The following is a 20,239-nucleotide window of genomic DNA, read 5'->3' on the forward strand; positions in this document are numbered from 1 at the left end:
TTTACCAGAGTTGGAACAAAAGACTATAAATTCCATATTACAACTTGGATGAGCCTTGAAAACATGCTAAGTGAAATAAGCCAGATATAAAAGGGCAAAGCAAATACCGCAAGGTTCTACTTATATGCGATACTTCGAGTAGTCAGATTCATAGACACAGGAAGTAGTTGGTTGCCCGAGGCATGGAGAGTTATTATTTACCAGATTTAGAGTTTTAGTTTTGCAAGATAAAAAACAGTTCTGGAGATAGATGGTGGTGATGGTGTCACAAACAGAAATCTCTACCAGAATCAGCAGTGGGGATAGGAAAAATCTAAATTGTAATGGACAAATAGTTGGAGGCTTTCTGTGGATCAGACTCACTCTGGGTAAGCTTAAGAGTTAAAAGCTCTATGAGGGCCCCGACTTAGGAAAGCTCCTACACTTTTGTGAGATTTTACCCCCAGGAGCCCTACCAGGTTCTCACAGTGACTATCAGAGGAAAAATCTTGTTTCTAACAAGGGGAGGGGGAAAGTAGCCATTTTAAAATATATCCAGAACACGCTATTCTTCTTAACTAGGCCTGCTCTCAAAGGAAACTATTTTGCCAGAGCCTAACCAAAGTGAGTTTTACTAGGCCTAACTTAGGTAGAGGAAGGGAAACACCCAACCCCAGCTCCCTCTAGCCTTACGGTCCCACATAAGGGGTGAAAAAGCAGAAGCACTGATGAAGCCCCCAGTCCAGGGGCACAGGCTCTCTGAAAGACTGAGACCCAGTCACAGGACTATAGCAAGCTTCTCCTCCTCCAACTCTTCACCACCACATCACCAAAGGCCTATCCACTGAAATTTACTCACTCTCTATCACATCAGGCTGTGAACAAAGAACTATAAGGTGTACAGAAAATACAAAACACAGTTTGAAGAGCGAGAGCAAGCATCGGAATCAGACTCAGATATGGCAGGGATCTTGGAATTATAAGATTTAAACAAGTACCATTAATATGCTAATGGCTCTAATGAAATAAGTAGACAAAACGTAAGGGTAATGTAAGCAGAGAGATAGAAATTTTAAGAAAGAATCAAAAATGTTAAAAATCAAAAGCGTTATGTGAGCGAAAGAAGCCAGACTAAAAAGACCACATACCAGATGGTTCCATTTATATGAAATTCTAGAAAAAGCCAAACTGTAATGACAGAAAACAGATCAGTGGTTGACAGAGGCTGGGAGTGGAGGGAGAAGGTTGGTTGCAAAAGGGCAACTACGGAACTTTTGGGGGTGACAGAAATGTATCATGGTTGTAATGGTTATACAACTGTAAACATTTGTCAAAACTCATCTAATTGTTGATTTAAAATTGATAAATTTTATTGTATGTAAAGTACACCCCAATTAAATATATATAATTATGTAAATTAAGTATGTATGAAATCATCTTCATTTATAAAAAGATGGTGGCATCTTATCCATTTAATTAACCATCTCAGATGGTGTATCTTTCTACTCCAACATCTTTACTCTGTCTGTTGTTACATGCTAATGATTTGGCTCCATCCTGGAAACCCTATGAATGAGTGATGTCCACAATGCCCTGTCCTCAATAGCCCTGCTCAGTTCCTATAGACTCACGCCTATGGCTTCTTTTATGGAGTCAATCCATCTCATATTTGGTCTTCCTCTTTTCCTGCTGCATTATGCATATTTTATTCACTGATGTTTTCAGCCAGTCATCCAACATATTTTCTTTCCAGGATCTAATGATATCAAATTTTACTTATCTTCTTTCACTTACCCTATTACATGAAAGACACTGAAGGATTTCAAAAGCACAGTTATGTGATGCAAAATGTGCCCCCTCATAACAACTGTAAAAACACTCTCACCAAAGGCCAAAACTTTAGAGGGCAGTGATCCCTGGTGTCAAACGTGTGCCCTGTTAGTCTGGGGCCAGTGTCAGCCCAGTTTTAAATCCTGTAATTTTATCAAAAGCGAGTATAACTACTTATCTTCATAATCTGCTAAAAAATTAGAACCCATCAAGCTACCTGAGATAAAAGATGTTTCCAACAGAAAGAATAAAAGTAAAAGCCGAACAAGTGGCTAAAAGTACAATCACCTTCTTTTAGAATGGTCTTGCCTCACTGTTTCTACTTTGACAAGTTAACATAAAAAGTACAACTTCCTTGAGATATAATTTAGTACTTTCCACCAGGGCCAAACCACTAGGGCATGTTACAGTAGAGCGCTTTGGTATTCCACCTCACAGAACTTCTACTTACATAGATAGATACTGAATTTAGATTTCCAAGTCAAGCCAGCAAAATGGAATATCTGCAGGGGAAACTATCCCTGGACTTCCTAACTACCCACAGTTCCCCTAATTTTAATTGTACCATGAGGTACAATTAGGAAGTCCTTGCTTGTTAACGGGGAGTTTTAAAAGGGAGGAGCCGAGTTTACCTGAGCATACTGTTCCAAAACTGTGGCCGCGTCACTGTACTTCCTCTGCTCAACTAGCTTTCCTGCAAAGATAACATAACATTTGACCATAGTTGGCTTGCTATCAACAGTATTACCAAAACTCAAGTTGAAATGGTTTTTGGTAGTACCGTGTGTCCCCAAAAATAAGACCTAACCGGAAAATAAGCGCTAGCATGATTTTTCAGGATGACATCCCCTGAACACAAACCCTAATACGTCTTTTGGAGCAAAAATTAATATAAGACCCCATCTTATTTTCAGGGAACCACAGTAATATTTCAATCAAAACGGTCTCCTACAAATTGGAGATTGAGCTCCACAGAGTACACATTCAAATCAAACTGCTTTAAGACCACATTTTCCAAAGTGCTAAGACTGTTCCAAAGGCAACTGAAAGGCAGTACCAAAGTAACCATTCTCAAATCAAATAAGTTTGGGAAGCACTGGGTAAAACAAAGTTAAACAGATTATTCTGGTGGTATTTTATTAATATGTCTTTATGTATCAAACTATGTACTTTGTGAATTTCATTGAGGGAAAGAGGAATACCACGGAGTTCTATCTTAAATGGCAGTTACAATCTAAATTTAGTACTGGATATGAAAATCATGCATGTCAAAATTCGCCATGAAAAAACGCTTACAAATGGATGCATGTGGGCAATTGACCTAGCACCTGACATTGATCTATTTTTTCCTTTACCATGTTTTCCCAAAAATAAGACCGGGTCTTATACCAATTTTTGCTCCAAAAGACGCATTAGGGCGTATTTTCAGGGGTGTCTTATTTTTTCATGTACAACAATCTACATTTATTCAAATACAGTCATGTCATCTTCCAGAACACCATCATAATGTACTAAATGCATCGTCTGGCTGACAGTCTTAACTGGGGCTTATTTTCGGGGTAGATCTTATTTTCAGGGAAACAACAGTAATAGGAAGAGACTGCTGTTTCTTTGGTTGAGCACTAGATGGCGGTAGTTGGCTTATGTTTGGGGTCATGCAGTGTCTAAGATCCTAGAATCACAGTCAGCCCAGTTTAATCACACTATGAGGCACAAAGAACCGGAGGCTGACTAAAGAAAAGGGCTGGCAGGTTCATGCCTCCCATCTCCACGCCATATTATCACTGACAAAACAGGCACAGGCACCGCCACTATTTAAACAGCTATCTTTCCTTTCTTTTGCCGGCTTATGTAAATTAACTGAGTTCATATGCCCATGACCTAACTACCATGTAACTTTTCTCAAAACTCACTGAGCACTGCCTTTCCCACCAATTTTTGCTAAATGTTTGGGAGAACTAGATGTACTCCATCATAAGGCATGGCAAAGAGCAAGCTAAGAGTTGTAACGAATATAAGATCATAGCTAGAAGGTATAAATTACCAGTAAAGTTTCTAAGTGAGAAGTAGCAATGAAGCCAGGATGAATAACTAAAAGGCCTAAAATTAAAAAATTCTCAAACTTGTAAAATGTTCAGCTTGGAAATTGAAGAGGGCTTATCGAAGAACCTACAGATCTAATTAGCAGAAAATGCCAGAAAAAGAAAAGTGGTAACTTACATATTTTTATAACCCCAAGAAAAAAGGATAATGCAAATAACTAAGGATGACGCTTACATACATTTAACAGGATATAATTTGGATTTTTTTTTCAGGATTACTTTTTTCCCTTGGGGATAACAATAATAAAGAAATAGTAAATAATATTTATAAGACTCTTGAAAGAGTAAGGGGAAAATACACCAGTCATACACCTACCCTAAGCAGCTGAGGGCCAGACCCCCTACTCCTCTCCTCTCACAGGCAGTTCTCAACCTCTCTTCCACGCTAAGAATCAGACTCCTACAGCCTTGCCCCGGTCTAGGCGATTCTTAGACCTTGAAACACCTAAACTGCCTTTGCTTTCAAACTGCAAATGCTTATACATTTGGCCTCTTACCTCATTTCTGAAAATTGCTATTATGGTTTCCAATGACCTATTGTCTATACCTGAATGGCCTCATCCCCAAATTCATCTTTACCTTCTTATAGGGCACATGGCCATTCGGTTCCACTGTACTAGGTGTGACCACGTAATGTAAGTTTTGGTGAATGAGATGGAGAAGAAGTGATACTGTAACTTCTAGGTTATTTCCAATTTAAAGGTACGTGTTCTTCCTTGACTATGGCTTCTCCCCCTTGCCAAGGAATGGCGTGCAGATGTGGAGATTAATCCAGTTGCAGCTATCTGCCCAAGAGACGGCAGAGCCACATGATGGAGGGACTTGTTAGTCCTCACATGAGAAATATACTGCTTTATGACCCATGCATTTTGGGAGTCCTGTTGCTCTAGTTAGTACAACATTCCAAATTAATTTTTATCAGTGAGTATGAGAATGCCTCAAGGTATGCTGCCCTAGATGTATGTACAAAATTGCCAAATAAAATAAAATAAAAAGAAATCAGAGAACCTTTGGAGTTCTCATCTTGGAGAGTCTAAATGACAGCGTTTACCTGCCAGGGTTCTGCCGAGGCCAGCCAGCTGGTCTCTGCTCAAGTGGAGCTGGGCGGCCACACAGAGAGCTTGTTGCCAGCTGCCACAAGCCAGAAAGGCATCAAGCGCTTCCTGGTGGGCACCACAGCGGGCAAACACAAGCCCCCCTGGCTCATAGAGCTGCTCCTGCATCAGGCGTTCCCCATAAGCCGTGCTGATGTCCTGTGACAAGAGGAGGGGAAGGGTCAGTGAGGAAGGGTGATATCGTTTTTGAAGGCTCAAGCAAAAAACAAAAACAAAAACAAAAGGCCAAAGGGTAGCAAGAACCACCACCAAGTTCCAGCTCTTACGGCTGGTGAGCGTGGACTTACAAACGTGACATGGGCTATGAAGTAATGGTAATAGTGGTAAAGGCACAGAGAGCGACGGGAGTGCTATTTCAGAGGGCTGTGGGGAGAAGAAGCCATGTGAGGAGTGAGGGACAGTGTTCCAGGCCGAGAGCAGAGGGGACCATGGCCCTCCAGCAGGACTATGTACGGAATCCAGACAGGAATAGCAAGAAGTCGGTATGACTGAGAGAGAGAGCACAGGAAAGAGGAACAGACAATGAAAACAAGAGCAGAGAGGCAGCCACTAGCCACCTTCTCTATTCCCCAGGCTCGGTGTTAGGCACACAGAAAGGCACACAACACGGAGCCCCTGCCCTCAGGGAACCCGCTGCCTCGTGGGAGAGACAAGTCAAAATCAGCAGTCTGATCAATGCCACCCCCAATGTAAGAACAGGGTACCCGGGGAGCTCAGCGTTTGGAACCTCATCTAGCAACAGAGGAGATCTGAGAGTTTGGAAGGACAAGTCGGGCTAAAGGAAGGGGAAGGCGAAGGGCTGGCAGCGGCAGCTGATGCTAAAGCAGCACTCGGGCCAGATCACAGAAAGATGTCTGCACTTCGCAGACAAACTGAAAATGGTGGTGATGACCGCACAGTGAGCAGTGCTTAATGGCACGGGCTACACATCCCAGGTAGGCCACGTCAGAGCCCAGGTCCTGAAGCAAGTTGTTTCCTCATTTGTAAATGTGCACACCACCTACTGGGTATTTATGAGACCCATATAACACATTTAGTTTATAAGCAAAGTATCTGGCACATAAGAAAAGCTAAACAGATACTTGTTTAAACAAACTACATGTTCTCCCTTTACCCTAAAATAAATGGGAAAGACCTGTACTTTTCAGGAAGATCAGTTATGTAGCAGGGAGACTGGTCTGCGGGCGGGTGGAGATGGAGGCAGGGCGGCCCGTGTGGACGCTGCCGTGGTATTCCCACGAGGAACCTGGGACCAGGCCTAGGTTTCTGGCCTGGCCAAGTTGTTCAGAAAAGGAACAGGTCAGGGCCATTCTCCCAGATAAGAAGTTCAAGATGAGGCGAATTCATTTGAAGATGGATCTTGAAACCAAGGACGGTGTTATGGGCTCAGGATCGTCACCCCTTTCCAACCACGGCACAAAGCAAAATCAGGAGAGCCTCGTTTCACACACCACACACCTTGTACTGCTGCGAGTTTGGTGGATATAACTTCAGAGCTTCATTATACAAGTTTTTATCTTTTATTAAGTTTAAGCATTCTGGGAAGTACTCAGGTCCTGCAGGAATAAGATTCATACACACACAAGCTCATTTTGGAAGCACAAAGGATTTATTTCATTTATACCAATGGTCCCTAAACAAAATCCACAAGGGACCTTTTAAGACCTGCATAATCAGAGGATCTAAAGAATGGAGTCCAGAAATTTGAATTTTAAGGAGCACCACTGCAGACTGTGAGCTGAGAAACGCTAACCGGGATCCGAGTTCTGCGTAAAAGGAATTTTTACACCCCCCTCACAAATGATCATCCAGCCCAGTGTTTGCTCAACCTCCGTAATAAGAATCACCTGGGGAGCTTAGTAAACATACACACGCCTGAGTCCTAACCACCTCGACTGACTCAGCTTCTCCCAGGAAGCCGGAAGCCGAATATTTAACAAGCACCCAGGACTCTTCCTCGTCCCCGCCTCAGCCCTCAGGAAAGGACCACACTTGCTGAAGCCAGAGGCTGCAGCACGGGTCAGGCACAGGGGTGAAGCAGACACTGGCACTGGGCCTGGTCCACTCCATCACTGACGATTAAAACTGTGCTTTCCAGGGCACTGCTGGTGGGCATCTCGCTCCAGGTAAGCCGGGGTTCCCTCAGGTGTTTGCAAACACATGAGAAGAGTAAGTTACCAACCAATTTTGATTTCGGGACACTAAAGTGAATTTAGGAAGTGATCATTTTTAACCCAAAAGAGATCTGCTCTATTTTCTTAGCCATGAAGCTCCTTCAGGTCTTTAAAAGGAATTTGCTTTATCCTCAGCTTCTCAGAACATATGAGGAAAGAAGGCACAGACACATAATCCCTAAAGCAGGGGTGTCCAAACTTTTTTCACCAAGGGCCATGTGCAGTAAAATACACAAACAGCGGGGCCACTCACTCGAGGTGAAGTATGTATTGCCTCACCTGGTTTATTTAAGTAAACTAAATATATTTTTGGAATTTGCTGCGAGCTAATTAACAATGGATTGCAGACCGCAGTTGGCCCGCGGGCCACAGTTTGGACACCCCTGCCCTAAAGTTTTCAGGAGTGGAAATTCAAATCAGTCTTTCCTAAGCTAGCATTTTAATTTATACCTTGTATAGTTCCAAAGAAAATTTGAAGCAGAAATAAACATACTAATCCTCATACATACCACATTTGCTGAGGTGGCCAATGGCTTTTTCATACCGTTTCAAGTATTTGTCTATGGTGAATCGCTGATAATTAGTTTCCATTTTCTTAAGTGTATTAAGAAATGGAAGATATTCTTTGGGATCCTAAAAATAAAAATTATAAATAAGAGAACTTTATTGCTTGTGATTATAGTTGCTTATTAAAATAAATTATAATGATAGCAATAAGCCCAAAGCTATGCAGCTTGAAAAATATGCACCATATTAATACATTAATTATATATTATGTAATATATAAAAATCAATCTATATAATACAACTTCTGATATAAATGTTTTAACAGGTGAGTGTTAAGTTTACATTAGGAATAACGACTACCTTTTACCTAAGTCTCACAATAGCCACTTATTTCATAGGTTATTAAGGAGGAAAACAAGGTTCCAATCTAGAAGACATTCGATAACTACTTCCGAGTTTCTCCTAAAAGTGCAAGGCATTGGGCTTGGAGCTGTTTCCATGCCATTTCATGGCCTCCATTTGCAAAGACCAAGTGTGAAAACAAAGATCAAATTATACTGAGTTGGACGCAGAACTGTGAGGCCCTGACCACAAGTTTTCACTGGCACTGAACATCTCCAGCTCTGTGCCATGCCCGTAAGAAAGCTGTGTTCTTCCTGTTCACAGCTTTCCGTTCTTACTTCAATTTCAGTGGGCAGACAGGCTGAATACACGTAAGAACAATATAGGAAAAACACCAAGAGAGTAAATGACCAAATGCTCATGCATGTGATGCAGGGGAGATCTACTGAGCAAAACACTCACTCAACAAACATGAGTAAGAATCCACTGTGTACAAAGTGCACAACATAAACCTTAACCTCAGTGCACTTAGTCTAGTAGAGGAGATACACTGGTGTGCAGGGTAGGCACTGGGTACAGTAGAAGCACATACAGGGCCATCTCCTCAGTCGCTGGGTAGGGGCAGGGAGGCAAGAACGGTTTACTGGGAAGATGCCACTTTGGCATCCTCTGACCAAGATGAGTGAGAATTAGCCAGGTGAATGGGGAGGCTGAAAGTGGCAGTTGGGGCAACAAAAGCACTGCCTTTCCTCCATGAGCAGAGTAAAGGGATAACGTCAAGAGATGAGAACAGAGAGATACACAGAGACCAGCTCACGGAAGGGTTTTTAAGCAATATTAGGGCTTCTGAACTTTATCCTAGGGGCACTGGGGAGCCCATGAAGGATTTTAAGCAGAGGAACGAAGGCTCAAATTTTCCTTTTGGGAAAGATCACTCTGGCAAAGAACAAAGAAAGGAATGACAGGGGATTAAAACCAGGCTGCAAAAAAAGAAATAAAAATATATAGACCAGTGGTGCTCAAACTTTTTGACTATAGTATGCTAGGCGGTGACTAGAGGCCCTGAACTTGTCTATTCTCCATATTCCCACTTTCCACCGGAGGAAAGAGCTACAAGATAAAGAATTGAACTGGAATATGAATCATTTGTTCTATTTCCTTCATTAGAAGAGAATTTGTTCACACATATGCCTATCATCTGAAAAACAACCAAGTCATTATATTTCACTTGCTCAACCTAGCAACCAAAACACTTCGATAAGCACAGAAGTATGACAGAGAATGGGGCTTAGAAGCAAAATGCACAGATCTGCCTCCAGGCCTGTACTCACAGGCCAACATGGGGCCAAACACTGTGTTATCAGAAGCAAGGTTTCACACTACATGACGGCGTAAAGAAGAACCAAAAACATGGCACAGCAGCAACGTCACGTACCTTCTGTGACTTCTCAGCTACCATGAGGACTAAATCAAAGTCATAGGTCCCGAGAGAATGATCATATAATTCATTCACATCGACCAACAGCAGCAAATACTGCAGGGCCTCTTCAGCACTCACGGCATCGGGAACCAGCGGAGCATTTCCTGTCAGTGTGTCAGAATACAGAACATTTGGAGGAAAAACCCACACACATAGCAACATAACCAAAATGACAAAGTAACAAATGTTCCTGACAAGTATGTACTTTTGACTCTTTTGCACACGTTTTGTGGAGGAACATTCAAAAAAAATGACACAGGTCTTAAAATGGGAACCGAAAGGCCACACGTTAAATCTGTGACATGGCACTGGTCCTGGTCAGTGTGACCAGAAGACTGGTGACAGTCGGGCCCCAATAATCACTCTCTGTGAACAGTCTCTCTACCTTGAAGTTCGTGTACCTTCTGCAGCACAATTTCCAGTTCTGGAGTTGTTTTCTTCACATGAGAGGTGAGTATTGACAGGCAGTATCTGAGGTAATGAGTAAAGGACAGCACAATGAGAAGGATAAACAAGCTAAGTAAGGACAACTCTACACTTCTGTGATTCAAAAGATGTCAACTAGCGCCGGCACACATACTTATGAGGATTTATGTTCTCCATGGCTGCTCTCATAGCATCGCAGATAAGGTCTACTTTTCTCCCCTCAGGAGCTCTGGTCACCTGGACAGTGCTGCTAACTGGTGGAGGGTACATGGTCTTGGTGACATCTTCTTCCCTAAGAACAAGTGTGTATTAAAGGCCATTAACCGAACGTGTGTCGCAGCTCTCAAACTACTAACATAAACCCAAGAGTGCTTATTAAAGAATAAATAAAAATGGCTTTTGGAAAAGTTTTATTAAAAATATTCACATAAGGTGAAAAATGGAGAAACTTATTGAGAAATGAAAACGTGTCCACAAAATACTCATATATTAATATTCGCAGATGTTTTATTCAAATAGTCCCAAACGGGGTACAGTCCAGGGGAATGAATAAACAAACTACAATATATTTATACAACGGCATACTATTAAGTGATAAATGAGATGAACTAGTGGTGTGTGCAAAATGGATGAAATCTCAAGATAATATACGAGAAAGAAGCTTTGTTTACACAGAAAAGTAAATACTCTATGATTCCATTTATACAAAGTTCTTGAATACGCAAAACTGTTCTAAAAACAAAAAACTGGTGCCCAGCATGTGAAGATGGACTAAGAAGGGCTGTGGGGGAACCTTCTGAGATGAAGGAAATTTTTTTGATCTAGATAGGGGTTCAGGTTGCATACAAGTATACGTTTGTCAAAACTCACTGGATGGTACACTGATCCATCTGTGCATTTCACTACAAATAAATCTGACCTGCAGAAGGGACCCTGTACACAAAGAATGCACTCTAGTTAATGCTATGCAAAGTGAAATATTGAGAGGTAAGGTGACTGATGTCTCTAATGACCTTGAAATTTGTCTAAAAAATAGATGAAATGGTGAATACACAGAATAATGATAGTGATAAAGCAAATATACGAACAAGAACTCTAGAATCTAGGTACAGGATGCTCCCTGGACAAGTCTCTCAACTTTTCTGTATGTTAGAAATTTCTCATTAAAAAGTTGGGAAAAACGGCACTGCAGAAAAACACACCATTTGATTTTAATGTCATAAGAAAAAACAAATAGTTGTATATATACACCTAAAAATAAAGCCAAGTAATAATTCTGACCTTCATGCTTTAAATTCTTAGTTTTAAATAGACATTTTATAAAGGAAAAAGAGCAAAAATCCAGTACATCTGACATCTAAGAGTTACAGTGAAAAAAAAAATACTGAAGAGTAATTTTTCTCCTCTAGCTATCTATCTGTTTGATTTCCTTAACTAAAAGAAAAAATTATAGATACGATACTCATGAATTATTCAAAATACTTACTTTAATTCTGTGAAAAACAAATTAATATGATTTACAGAATCTATCTGTCTTATGAAGGTCTCCACATTTTCAAGAAACACCTATCCAAAAAAGGACAAAACATTTTAGTTCAAATCACATTAGCTTAAGTCTGAAGCAAGCTCGGGTAAAGCAAATTCAGAAAGTTACCTTGGGATTATGGTCATGAATCAGATTGAGATTAATTCTCAGTTTTCTCATGCATTCAAATGCTTCTTTAAACATAAGTCTGTGAAGAGATAGAGAATGGACAGAAAAGTCATTTCACAAAAACTAAACTCCCTGGACCCTGCTTGTTTTTATAATACAAACCAGTTACAGTTAGATTATAGTCCAAAGGCCGAGCAGTTGCCACTGAATTTCTACTCTGAAATCACCAAATGAAAAAAATCAGGTACCAGATTCATTTACCTTCTTAAAAGGTATGACTCAGTCATCAGGGCAGGGTGAGGACTCCACCACATACACACAACAGAAAATCATCATGGCACTTAGATCCACTTTCTTCTTTTAACAAAATGTTAATAACTTTTCTAAAACAAAGTTCCCCCCATATAGATTCAGACAATGGATCATTTCCTTCACAACTGTGGCTCTGGCACTTTTGGGTCACAGGCCCCCCGTCAATGCACTGAAAGCCTTGGGCCTTCTGCCTGAATAAGTACACACACACAGTCTGGTGCACAATTTCCCCAGGGTTCATATGCCATCTAAAGGCCCCTCAGATCCCCTTAGGCTAGGAAGCCCTGTTTGTATGATAAGCTTCATGATTCTTGCCGTTAGGAATGTGTACTACACCATATGGTATTAAAATCAAAGCGAAAAAAAAGACTCTAAGAATATGATTGAAGACATCTGTAATGAAGTTTTTCAGACTTTTAAGTTGTCAAGACTTTGCTAGAACACTTACCGTCTTCACACATAAGTCATAACAATAAGCTAACTAGTCCTATACATGGTACTTACTTGTCCAGCCACTTCCGAACCTGAGCTAAAACCAGGGCTCGATGATGAACGACTTCTATGTTTCCCCGTGGCATCTTAAAATAAAGAAATCAAAACAGTAATGTTTTCAATGAAATAGAAAACATTTAAATACCCAGGAGACATAACTTGACCTAACTTCCTAGAGAACTACCACAACGCAGTCAAATGAGCACACTTTGAGCAGAATCTTGTTGTGCTCAATACTTATTTTGACTTTCCAGAAAAGCTTCCCTATTAGCCTTACTGGGCAGAGTCTGCATGAACACTCCTTTGTATAAAGCTAACAGAGAGCCTAGCAAGGAAATGGTTTGTAATAAATTGTTACAAACGATAAGAGAGTCTACAATGCAATCTGCAAGAATTCGGTTCTTGCAAGAATTCGGTTCCGCAAGAATTTGGTACTGACTGCCTAATGACAATCAGAAACACAGCCTGGAAAATCAGCTTACCTGTAATATAAGCTTTGTGTCCTGGGGCACAACAGTGACAATGCGTGAACCCCTCTCCACCTTCCGCAGAGTTTCCCCGTTAGACACATGACTGCTGCTCAGACCTGCCTGTAATGCTAAAGACACCAAGGGCTAAGCCTTAAGAATCATTTTCATGACAAGCCACTCTCCATTAACTGCAGCTAAAACTGCACATTATTTGAACTAGAAGATAGCAATTAACAACCAGGCTACTTTGGTCTCCCACTCAGCCTTAAGACCATGTGCCTTTCTGATAAACAGTCTCATCCCTGGAACGTGCCCTTTCTCACAGAGCCCTCATGCACATTCACACACACAACTTCTCAACTGATGTGAACAACACAGGGAATTGGGCAGCTTCTCTACTTCTTAGCACTATCAGTAACACTACAATCGTATCAGTGAATGGTTCCCTTTGCAAGTGAGAAGCAAAAAACATAAGTGCCATTTTTGTAATAAGGAAAACACACATACACACAGTGGGGTGGGGAGGACGGGGGTGGGGTGGAATAGAAGAAAAAATGGAGCCCATTTCCTACAAACCACAAGATGATAGAGTCCTTCAGATGTACAATGGAGGGTGGCCACAGTGAGAAAAGGAAGATTACAAAGAAGTTAGACCACATTGCCAGTTTGGTACCTACATGGTAACTCAAAGTAAAATATTAGTTATAAAATACAATTTCCTGAAAACTTTTTGTTTAGCTTTTGGATATTCTGTTTAAGGAAGGATTTCCTTCTCTGGAAGTCTTTGCGAACTGGTGGAGAATGACTTGACTGAGATGTGAAGTTCAGACTGGGGTCTAAGTAAATGAACTTTAAATGTCTTCTCCAGTCTAGGACTCCATGATAAAAAAGCCAAAGTCGGTGAAGAACTTAAAAGTCCTCAAGGCATCAAAGTACAAAAGATATTAGAAGAGAAACTATTTTCTATTTTATGCACTGAAAACTTACTTTTAAATGAAGTATCCCTCAGGCAAAAACACTGGCAGGTATGAGAATGGGTTGTCAACAATAAGAACTCATCATATACTGCAAATGATGTGATATTTGAAGCTACCTACAAGAAGGGAAGGGTGGCAAGGGGCAAAGTTAGCTTTATTACTTGGATCCAACACTGAAAAGAATCCAGCACCAAACCAAGCCGTGATACCTCGTTGTCATTGATGAAAAAGCGACACCTGTCAGTCAGACCAAGGACACATTCCTGCAAAGAAATAAAACTGAAATTACAAACAATTCGAACCAAACTAGTTAAACTTAACTTTTCTATTCTATAGTTTAATTGACCTGTGATTTCACATCTAAGTCTCTGCAATCAGAACTGAAATAGATACGCAAGATGTGGTTGGTCCAGTGCCAAAAGAAGTATGATACCACCAAATCCACCAGCAGGCCCTGTCGTTTCTATCTCCTCCATATATCTCAAATACGAGGTATGATTACAAAATATGGTGAATGCTGCTGCCGAGTTCCATCCAACGGAAAGGCAGGGATCTTCAATACGGGAAGTGGTGCATGGAACCTTAGTAACAGTGTGTGACAAGTTTCAACTTGTTAGTACAGTCAGTCGGGTGTGAGCTACGGTTGAGAGAAGGTGTGTTTTAAAGTGTGCTGTATATCATCCTCCATCGTGACAATGTTTCATGTCACACATCACTTCTGGTACGGCAATTTGTGTCAAAAAAAAAAACTTTACAATGTCCTCATACACTGGATCTGGCACCATGCGACTTTTGGCTCTTCCCTAAAGTCAAAATGATTCAGGACATCGAGGCAGCCACGACAGCACAACTAAAGACACTCATGAAAGAAGACTTCCAGAACTGCTTCAGAAAGTGGCAAGAACAATGGGTAAGTGTGTTCGAAGCAAGGGGGAGTATTTTTTTTTTTTTAAAGATTTTATTGGGGAAAGGGAACAGGACTTCATTGGGGAACAGTGTGTACTTCCAGGACTTTTTCCAAGGCAAATTGTTGTCCTTTCAATCTTAGTGGTGGAGGGCACAGCTCAGCTCCAGGTCCAGTTGCCATTGTTAGTTGCAGGAGGCGCAGGCCACCATCCCTTGCCAGAGTTGAACCGGCAACCTTGTGGTTGAGAGCCTGCGCTCCAACCAACTGGACCAAGGGGGCAGTATTTTGAGGGGGATTAATGGCAATGTGTTTTTTACTGTAATACATTTTTGAAAATGTAAACATTTGCCATTATTTTTTTGATCATATGTCATGTATCACCATTCTGCCCCTCACTGCCTCCACACCAACAACCACTTCTACTCTCGTTCCTTTCCAACCTACTCTCCATTGGACAGCCAGAAAAACCTTTCAAACCATGAACCAGACCACAGACTCTGCTGATTAAAAATTATTAATAATTTTCCTATCTTTGTTACATTAAAAAAAAAAAATCCACACCCTTTCCTGTGGCCTCTCACTAAGGCCCAGCCGCATTGCTTCCATTCAGTTCCTTGAATAAGCAGAGTTCTTTCTTTCCAAACTCAAGGTGTGCACAGTTCCTTCTCCCCGGAACACTCTCCCTTTCTCAGGGATAGACCTTGCTTTGTTCACATCTCACTACACACACTACCACAAGAGCTTTCCCTGACCTCCAAAGTAGGTATCCCCATTTTCACAGCTCCCACCCTCTAATTAGCTCCTAGTACTCACTACCCTCTAACATCACACCCTACTCATTTCCTGTATTTTCCTATCATCAGAGGGGATAATCACACCTTTATTGATAGATTTTAAAGTCCAGAAGTGAGGCATGAGACAGCTCTTTTGTTTTATAACAACTACCCTACCACTCACCACAAATATAGGCGTTTTAATATTTGATGAATGACAACCTATTAAATACTATATTCAAGGTTACATTTCTGTTCTCTGCAAAAGGTATTTAATAAAATTAACTTTGAATGTTCTGTACAACTAGGGATAAAAGTCTGCTAACTGCATTCTTCTATTTTTAAATTTGTACTTCCAAGGAAAGGAATCAAGTAACTACTACGTGCCAGGCAATCTCTTAACCCCATTTCATAAATGAAGAGGCTGAGGCTCAAGAAAGTGGGTAACTTCTCACTGTTGCCTTGAAATTTAGTAGAGACCCAGGTCCACCTCCAAAGCCCCAAACTCTTTCTACCTAATGCTATCAGTTCCTGGGTCAGTGCTCTAAGTGGTAAGTTTTTCTGTCCTTTGTTCACTTACCTCACCTCCAATCATGGCCACTTCGGTCTGTGTGCATGGATAAGGAAATCGAACAGGAAATCCACCAGGGTTCTTCCATGGTTCAACAGCCAGAGAGGGTGACTCTGCAAGATTGGCAGAGGAGGTTTACAAAGAGCTCATCTGCTCTTTGTAAAAAACTGTCACATTAATACTTCCTGAAACACTGAATACGCAACTTGGATCACTTTCCAAACGTGTTCTGGAAACTAATAAGGGTACTCCAGTTCATTACAAGAGAAACTAAAGGTAGAAAACACCTGTCAATTCCATGCTATAGCTTAGGGTTTTCCAGGGTAGTTAAAAGACCTACCAATCAATGTGGCACAGACAAGATATAAGTCATGTTCTCAAGAATTAAATATCCATATAAGTCATAAACACGCTTTCGTAACACTTCGATACTCACCCCAAAGGTACTTAAGTATCTGGCCACCAGCCAGCTGCAATGCTACTGACTTGGTCTTGGGACTGCAACATACGCTGATTATGACCCCATCTACTGTCATGGATGAACTGACAAAAGTAAAAGGAAGGGGTATGAACACACCATTTTTCTCAAAAGTAGTGACATTTCCCTGATTTTGCAAAACAGAAAAATTAACAATTTCCCTTTGGTGCTGCCCTGCCCAATGCAACACAACATACACAAAAATACATATGTATCAATACATACACACACACACACACACACACACACACACGATAGCTGGATAAATTATTGTAATTACAAGCCCAGGTAAAGCAATTACCTATCACGTGACACAATTTTCCACAATACAAGCAAGCTAAGCATGTATATTGTGAAGTCACCGTTCCTATTCTAGCAATAACTCATTATAACTTATTGCAGCTTACTGCACTTTATTGCCTTCATTAAATATGCATGGTACCAATATCATTTCTGTCTTCTTAAAATATAAACTGCACTAAATAAAGCAGTGAATCTATAGGAAAATGAGAACACAATATCTCTATCACTATCATATTCACGTATGGAAATCTGTGGGTCCTCATTAATGGGAAGGGGTAATCTGTTATTGCCATTATATTTTTTCTGAGTCAATGAACAGAGAATAGACACATCTTAAAGGCAGTAGAAGAGGTAGAGGTAAAAACAAATGGTGCCAATGCTAACATTTATTCAAAGAGTTTTTAACCAATCTACAAAATACTCAAAATATCCCCAATTTTGTGAGGATAAATTATCTGTGAGTAGATTAAGAGAACAGACTGGAGCTAGACAGGCTGGGATTGGACCCTGGCTCCACCTGTGTGACTCAGGCAAGTTACTTAATTGCTCTGCGCCTTAGCTGTCTCAGCTGTAAAATGAGGTGCTAACAGTACATACTTCAAAGAGTTACTGTGAGAAATAAGGCAGTTAATACAGGTAAAGCACTAAGAAGTGCCTTTTACAAAGCACAAGCTGTAGTAAATGTGAGCTATTAAAAGCTATAAGCTGATTGAGGGACTTTATATTCCTCGAAGAGATTGCTATTTTTATATGAACAGAATAGTCCATTTTGAGAAACAAAAGTCAAAAGAGCAGAGAAGTATATTTTAAATTAGTTCCCATTTCCTTTACAGCAAATGAGATGACTACATCTAGCTTTTTCTTCTACAAAGAATTTCAAATTTGAAGTAGATATTTGCATAATTTGGCATTTCTAATGAAAATTGCTCTGTTTTTCAAAAGTAAGGCCCTGGTTAACTTTAAGTCCGATATGTAGTTAGAACATATTCTGTATCCAGATATATTCACAAAAAGCTTTTTAAAAATATGAAGTATCATGAGTCAAAGATTAGCAGTTAATGACTACATCAGAATATGTTTTATGTACCCAATAATAAAAGGTTCCTAATTTTGCAACAAGAGTTTTCAGAATTTAAATCTAACCAGCAATCTTTAACTACAAATGAATCTGGAGATTAATATCAATGTGATACCTAAGGTTCCAAGTTTTGACATTGGAAACCTAAGGATTTCCAAGCACTACTGTCCAGACAATGGTATCTACTGCACAACGGGGCTTGCATTACAGCAAACAGCACTGATTACCTAAAACCTATTACATGACAAAGATGCAGTCAGGAATCAAAATGACACCCAGGGTCAGGGAGCACTGAAATTTTAGCAAAGACAAACAGAGGAGACTAGTACACGTAGTCAAGTGCCAAACAGAATGTAAAGAAGAGACGAGCAGAAGCATTTTGAAGTCACCACATCAAAATGAAGCACAGATATACAGATCTTATAACTGATTTTAATAACTAACATAGGGCAATTAGAACGGCTGATTATCATGGGCTAGCAATCACACCCTGCTGGAACATAAGTACATGCTGAAGTACAATTTTTAACGCATCTTAAAATGTTTTGCCTCATCTACTGGTATCTGTCATATTTTTCACCACTTCTTGATATATTTTTAGCCTGTATTTTGACATGACTTAAAACTAGGCTCAACCTCTTGCTAACTATGTTTAACTAGGAAGCTACAGCCCCTGAATCTTGCTCACTAGAAACCAAAAAAAGTCCAGTGCTCATAAAGACAAAAGCATAACTCCATCGGCTTAAGAACGCATGCAATACAAGGAAGTGTTATAATACCTAATGTTGACCTGTCCTTGCTCGTCCTCCATGTCGGAAGGGACCATGGTCAGATGGTGAATGACAGACTGTGGGCTGGACTGACTGTGGCTTATGGCCAGGAAAACGTCTTCTTGAATCCAGGTGAGAAGACTGAGCTTCAGTGGATTTACTTCTTCATCTTCACTATTCTCAAATTGAATCCTGTTTTAAATATTGAAGAACATCCAAGACATGAATAAACCTTTAATATCACTGAGATTTTCCTGGAGGAATAAAAAACAAACAACACCCTGTATACAGTCCGCACCTAATTATTTGGAGGAACAAAACCTAAGGTGATGTCAAATACTAGAAAATCCAGAAATAACGTTTGCCTGGCTTTAAAATGTATTTTTTCCATTTAATATTAAGTTCCTTATATGCTGAGATCTTTAGATCTGAAGAGAAGACTTCAGGAAACTGACTCCATGAGGAAATTACCCAGGACCTGCGCTGATACAGCCCAGAAGGTTTCCGCTGTCAGCACATACCAAACCAGACTGCAGCAGACATCGGGACCTCAATAGAATGGTCACTTCCTCAGCATCTCACATCAGAATGACTAACCAGCTTGGGCAATGGTTTCCCTGCCTCTGATGCCTTCCTTCTGTAGCATTTATAGTCCAGAGGAGGGCACTTTTGCCACCTCGTGCAGGGACTCCTAATAGCTACTGCCTGCTTTAAGCCCAGGTGGCAGCAGACTGGAGGCACACAGAAGCTGGGTCACTAGCTGGGTCCCCCTCCTCACCCAGCTCTCCACGCCTCCATCTCTTCATTGCACTCAGACCCGCACAGGAGCGTTCCCAGCGCTGGTTCTCACCAACACTCTTCCGCCCACCACACCCAATGTTCCCAACCCTTCTCTGCCAATCCTAAACCTAGCCCTTCTTCAAGAAGTAGTCATGTCCTTCATGAAATCATCTCTAGATGGCTTGAAGCTAGCCTCTCGATCTTTTTTTATTCGTTTCAGGTGTACAACATACATAATGATTAGACCTTTACACACCTCACAAAGTGATAACCCCAAGTCTAGTACCCATCTGACATCATACGTAGCTATTACAATACCACTGACTGTATTCTCTATGCTGTACTTTACATCCTGTGGCCATATATATATAATAATTATAGTTGACATTCAGTATTATTTTATGTTAGTTTCAGGTGTACAGCACAGTGGTTAGGTGCTATCCTCTCGATTTCTAAAAAATGGAACTATATTCTAAATTGTCTCACACATTCTAATTAGATATTCATATGTACATTTGATATTCAGATTAGATATTCACATGTACATTTATGAGATATATTGCATATATGCAAGAAACACATTATTACATTCAAATAACGAAAGTTATTTGTTCTATTCAGTTCATTACTCCTAGTAATTTAGGATTAAACGCTCCCAGGAGGCAAAATAGGGCAGTAATCAAGAACACGGGCTTCTCAAATAGAATAAATAGACTCAA

General features: G+C 40.5%; 1 protein-coding gene across 1 annotated transcript in view; it reads right to left on the bottom strand.

The window, feature by feature from the left end:
* ELP1 (elongator acetyltransferase complex subunit 1) overlaps positions 1-20,239 on the bottom strand; it is a 54,432-nt gene that overhangs the window by 11,746 nt on the left and 22,447 nt on the right. The window contains exons 14-29 of the mRNA XM_033122131.1: positions 18,750-18,932; positions 16,548-16,654; positions 16,121-16,224; positions 14,070-14,123; positions 13,871-13,976; positions 12,896-13,011; positions 12,426-12,499; positions 11,610-11,688; positions 11,442-11,521; positions 10,110-10,247; positions 9,915-10,000; positions 9,485-9,633; positions 7,710-7,833; positions 6,485-6,582; positions 4,963-5,164; positions 2,442-2,503 (exon numbers count right to left, since the gene is read on the bottom strand). Of these exons, the coding sequence (XP_032978022.1) occupies positions 2,442-2,503; positions 4,963-5,164; positions 6,485-6,582; positions 7,710-7,833; positions 9,485-9,633; positions 9,915-10,000; positions 10,110-10,247; positions 11,442-11,521; positions 11,610-11,688; positions 12,426-12,499; positions 12,896-13,011; positions 13,871-13,976; positions 14,070-14,123; positions 16,121-16,224; positions 16,548-16,654; positions 18,750-18,932 (1,762 nt within the window). The remainder of the gene's footprint in view (positions 1-2,441; positions 2,504-4,962; positions 5,165-6,484; positions 6,583-7,709; positions 7,834-9,484; positions 9,634-9,914; positions 10,001-10,109; positions 10,248-11,441; positions 11,522-11,609; positions 11,689-12,425; positions 12,500-12,895; positions 13,012-13,870; positions 13,977-14,069; positions 14,124-16,120; positions 16,225-16,547; positions 16,655-18,749; positions 18,933-20,239) is intronic.

This window comes from Rhinolophus ferrumequinum, chromosome 12 (genome assembly GCF_004115265.2).
Source record: "Rhinolophus ferrumequinum isolate MPI-CBG mRhiFer1 chromosome 12, mRhiFer1_v1.p, whole genome shotgun sequence".
NCBI lineage: Eukaryota > Metazoa > Chordata > Mammalia > Chiroptera > Rhinolophidae > Rhinolophus > Rhinolophus ferrumequinum.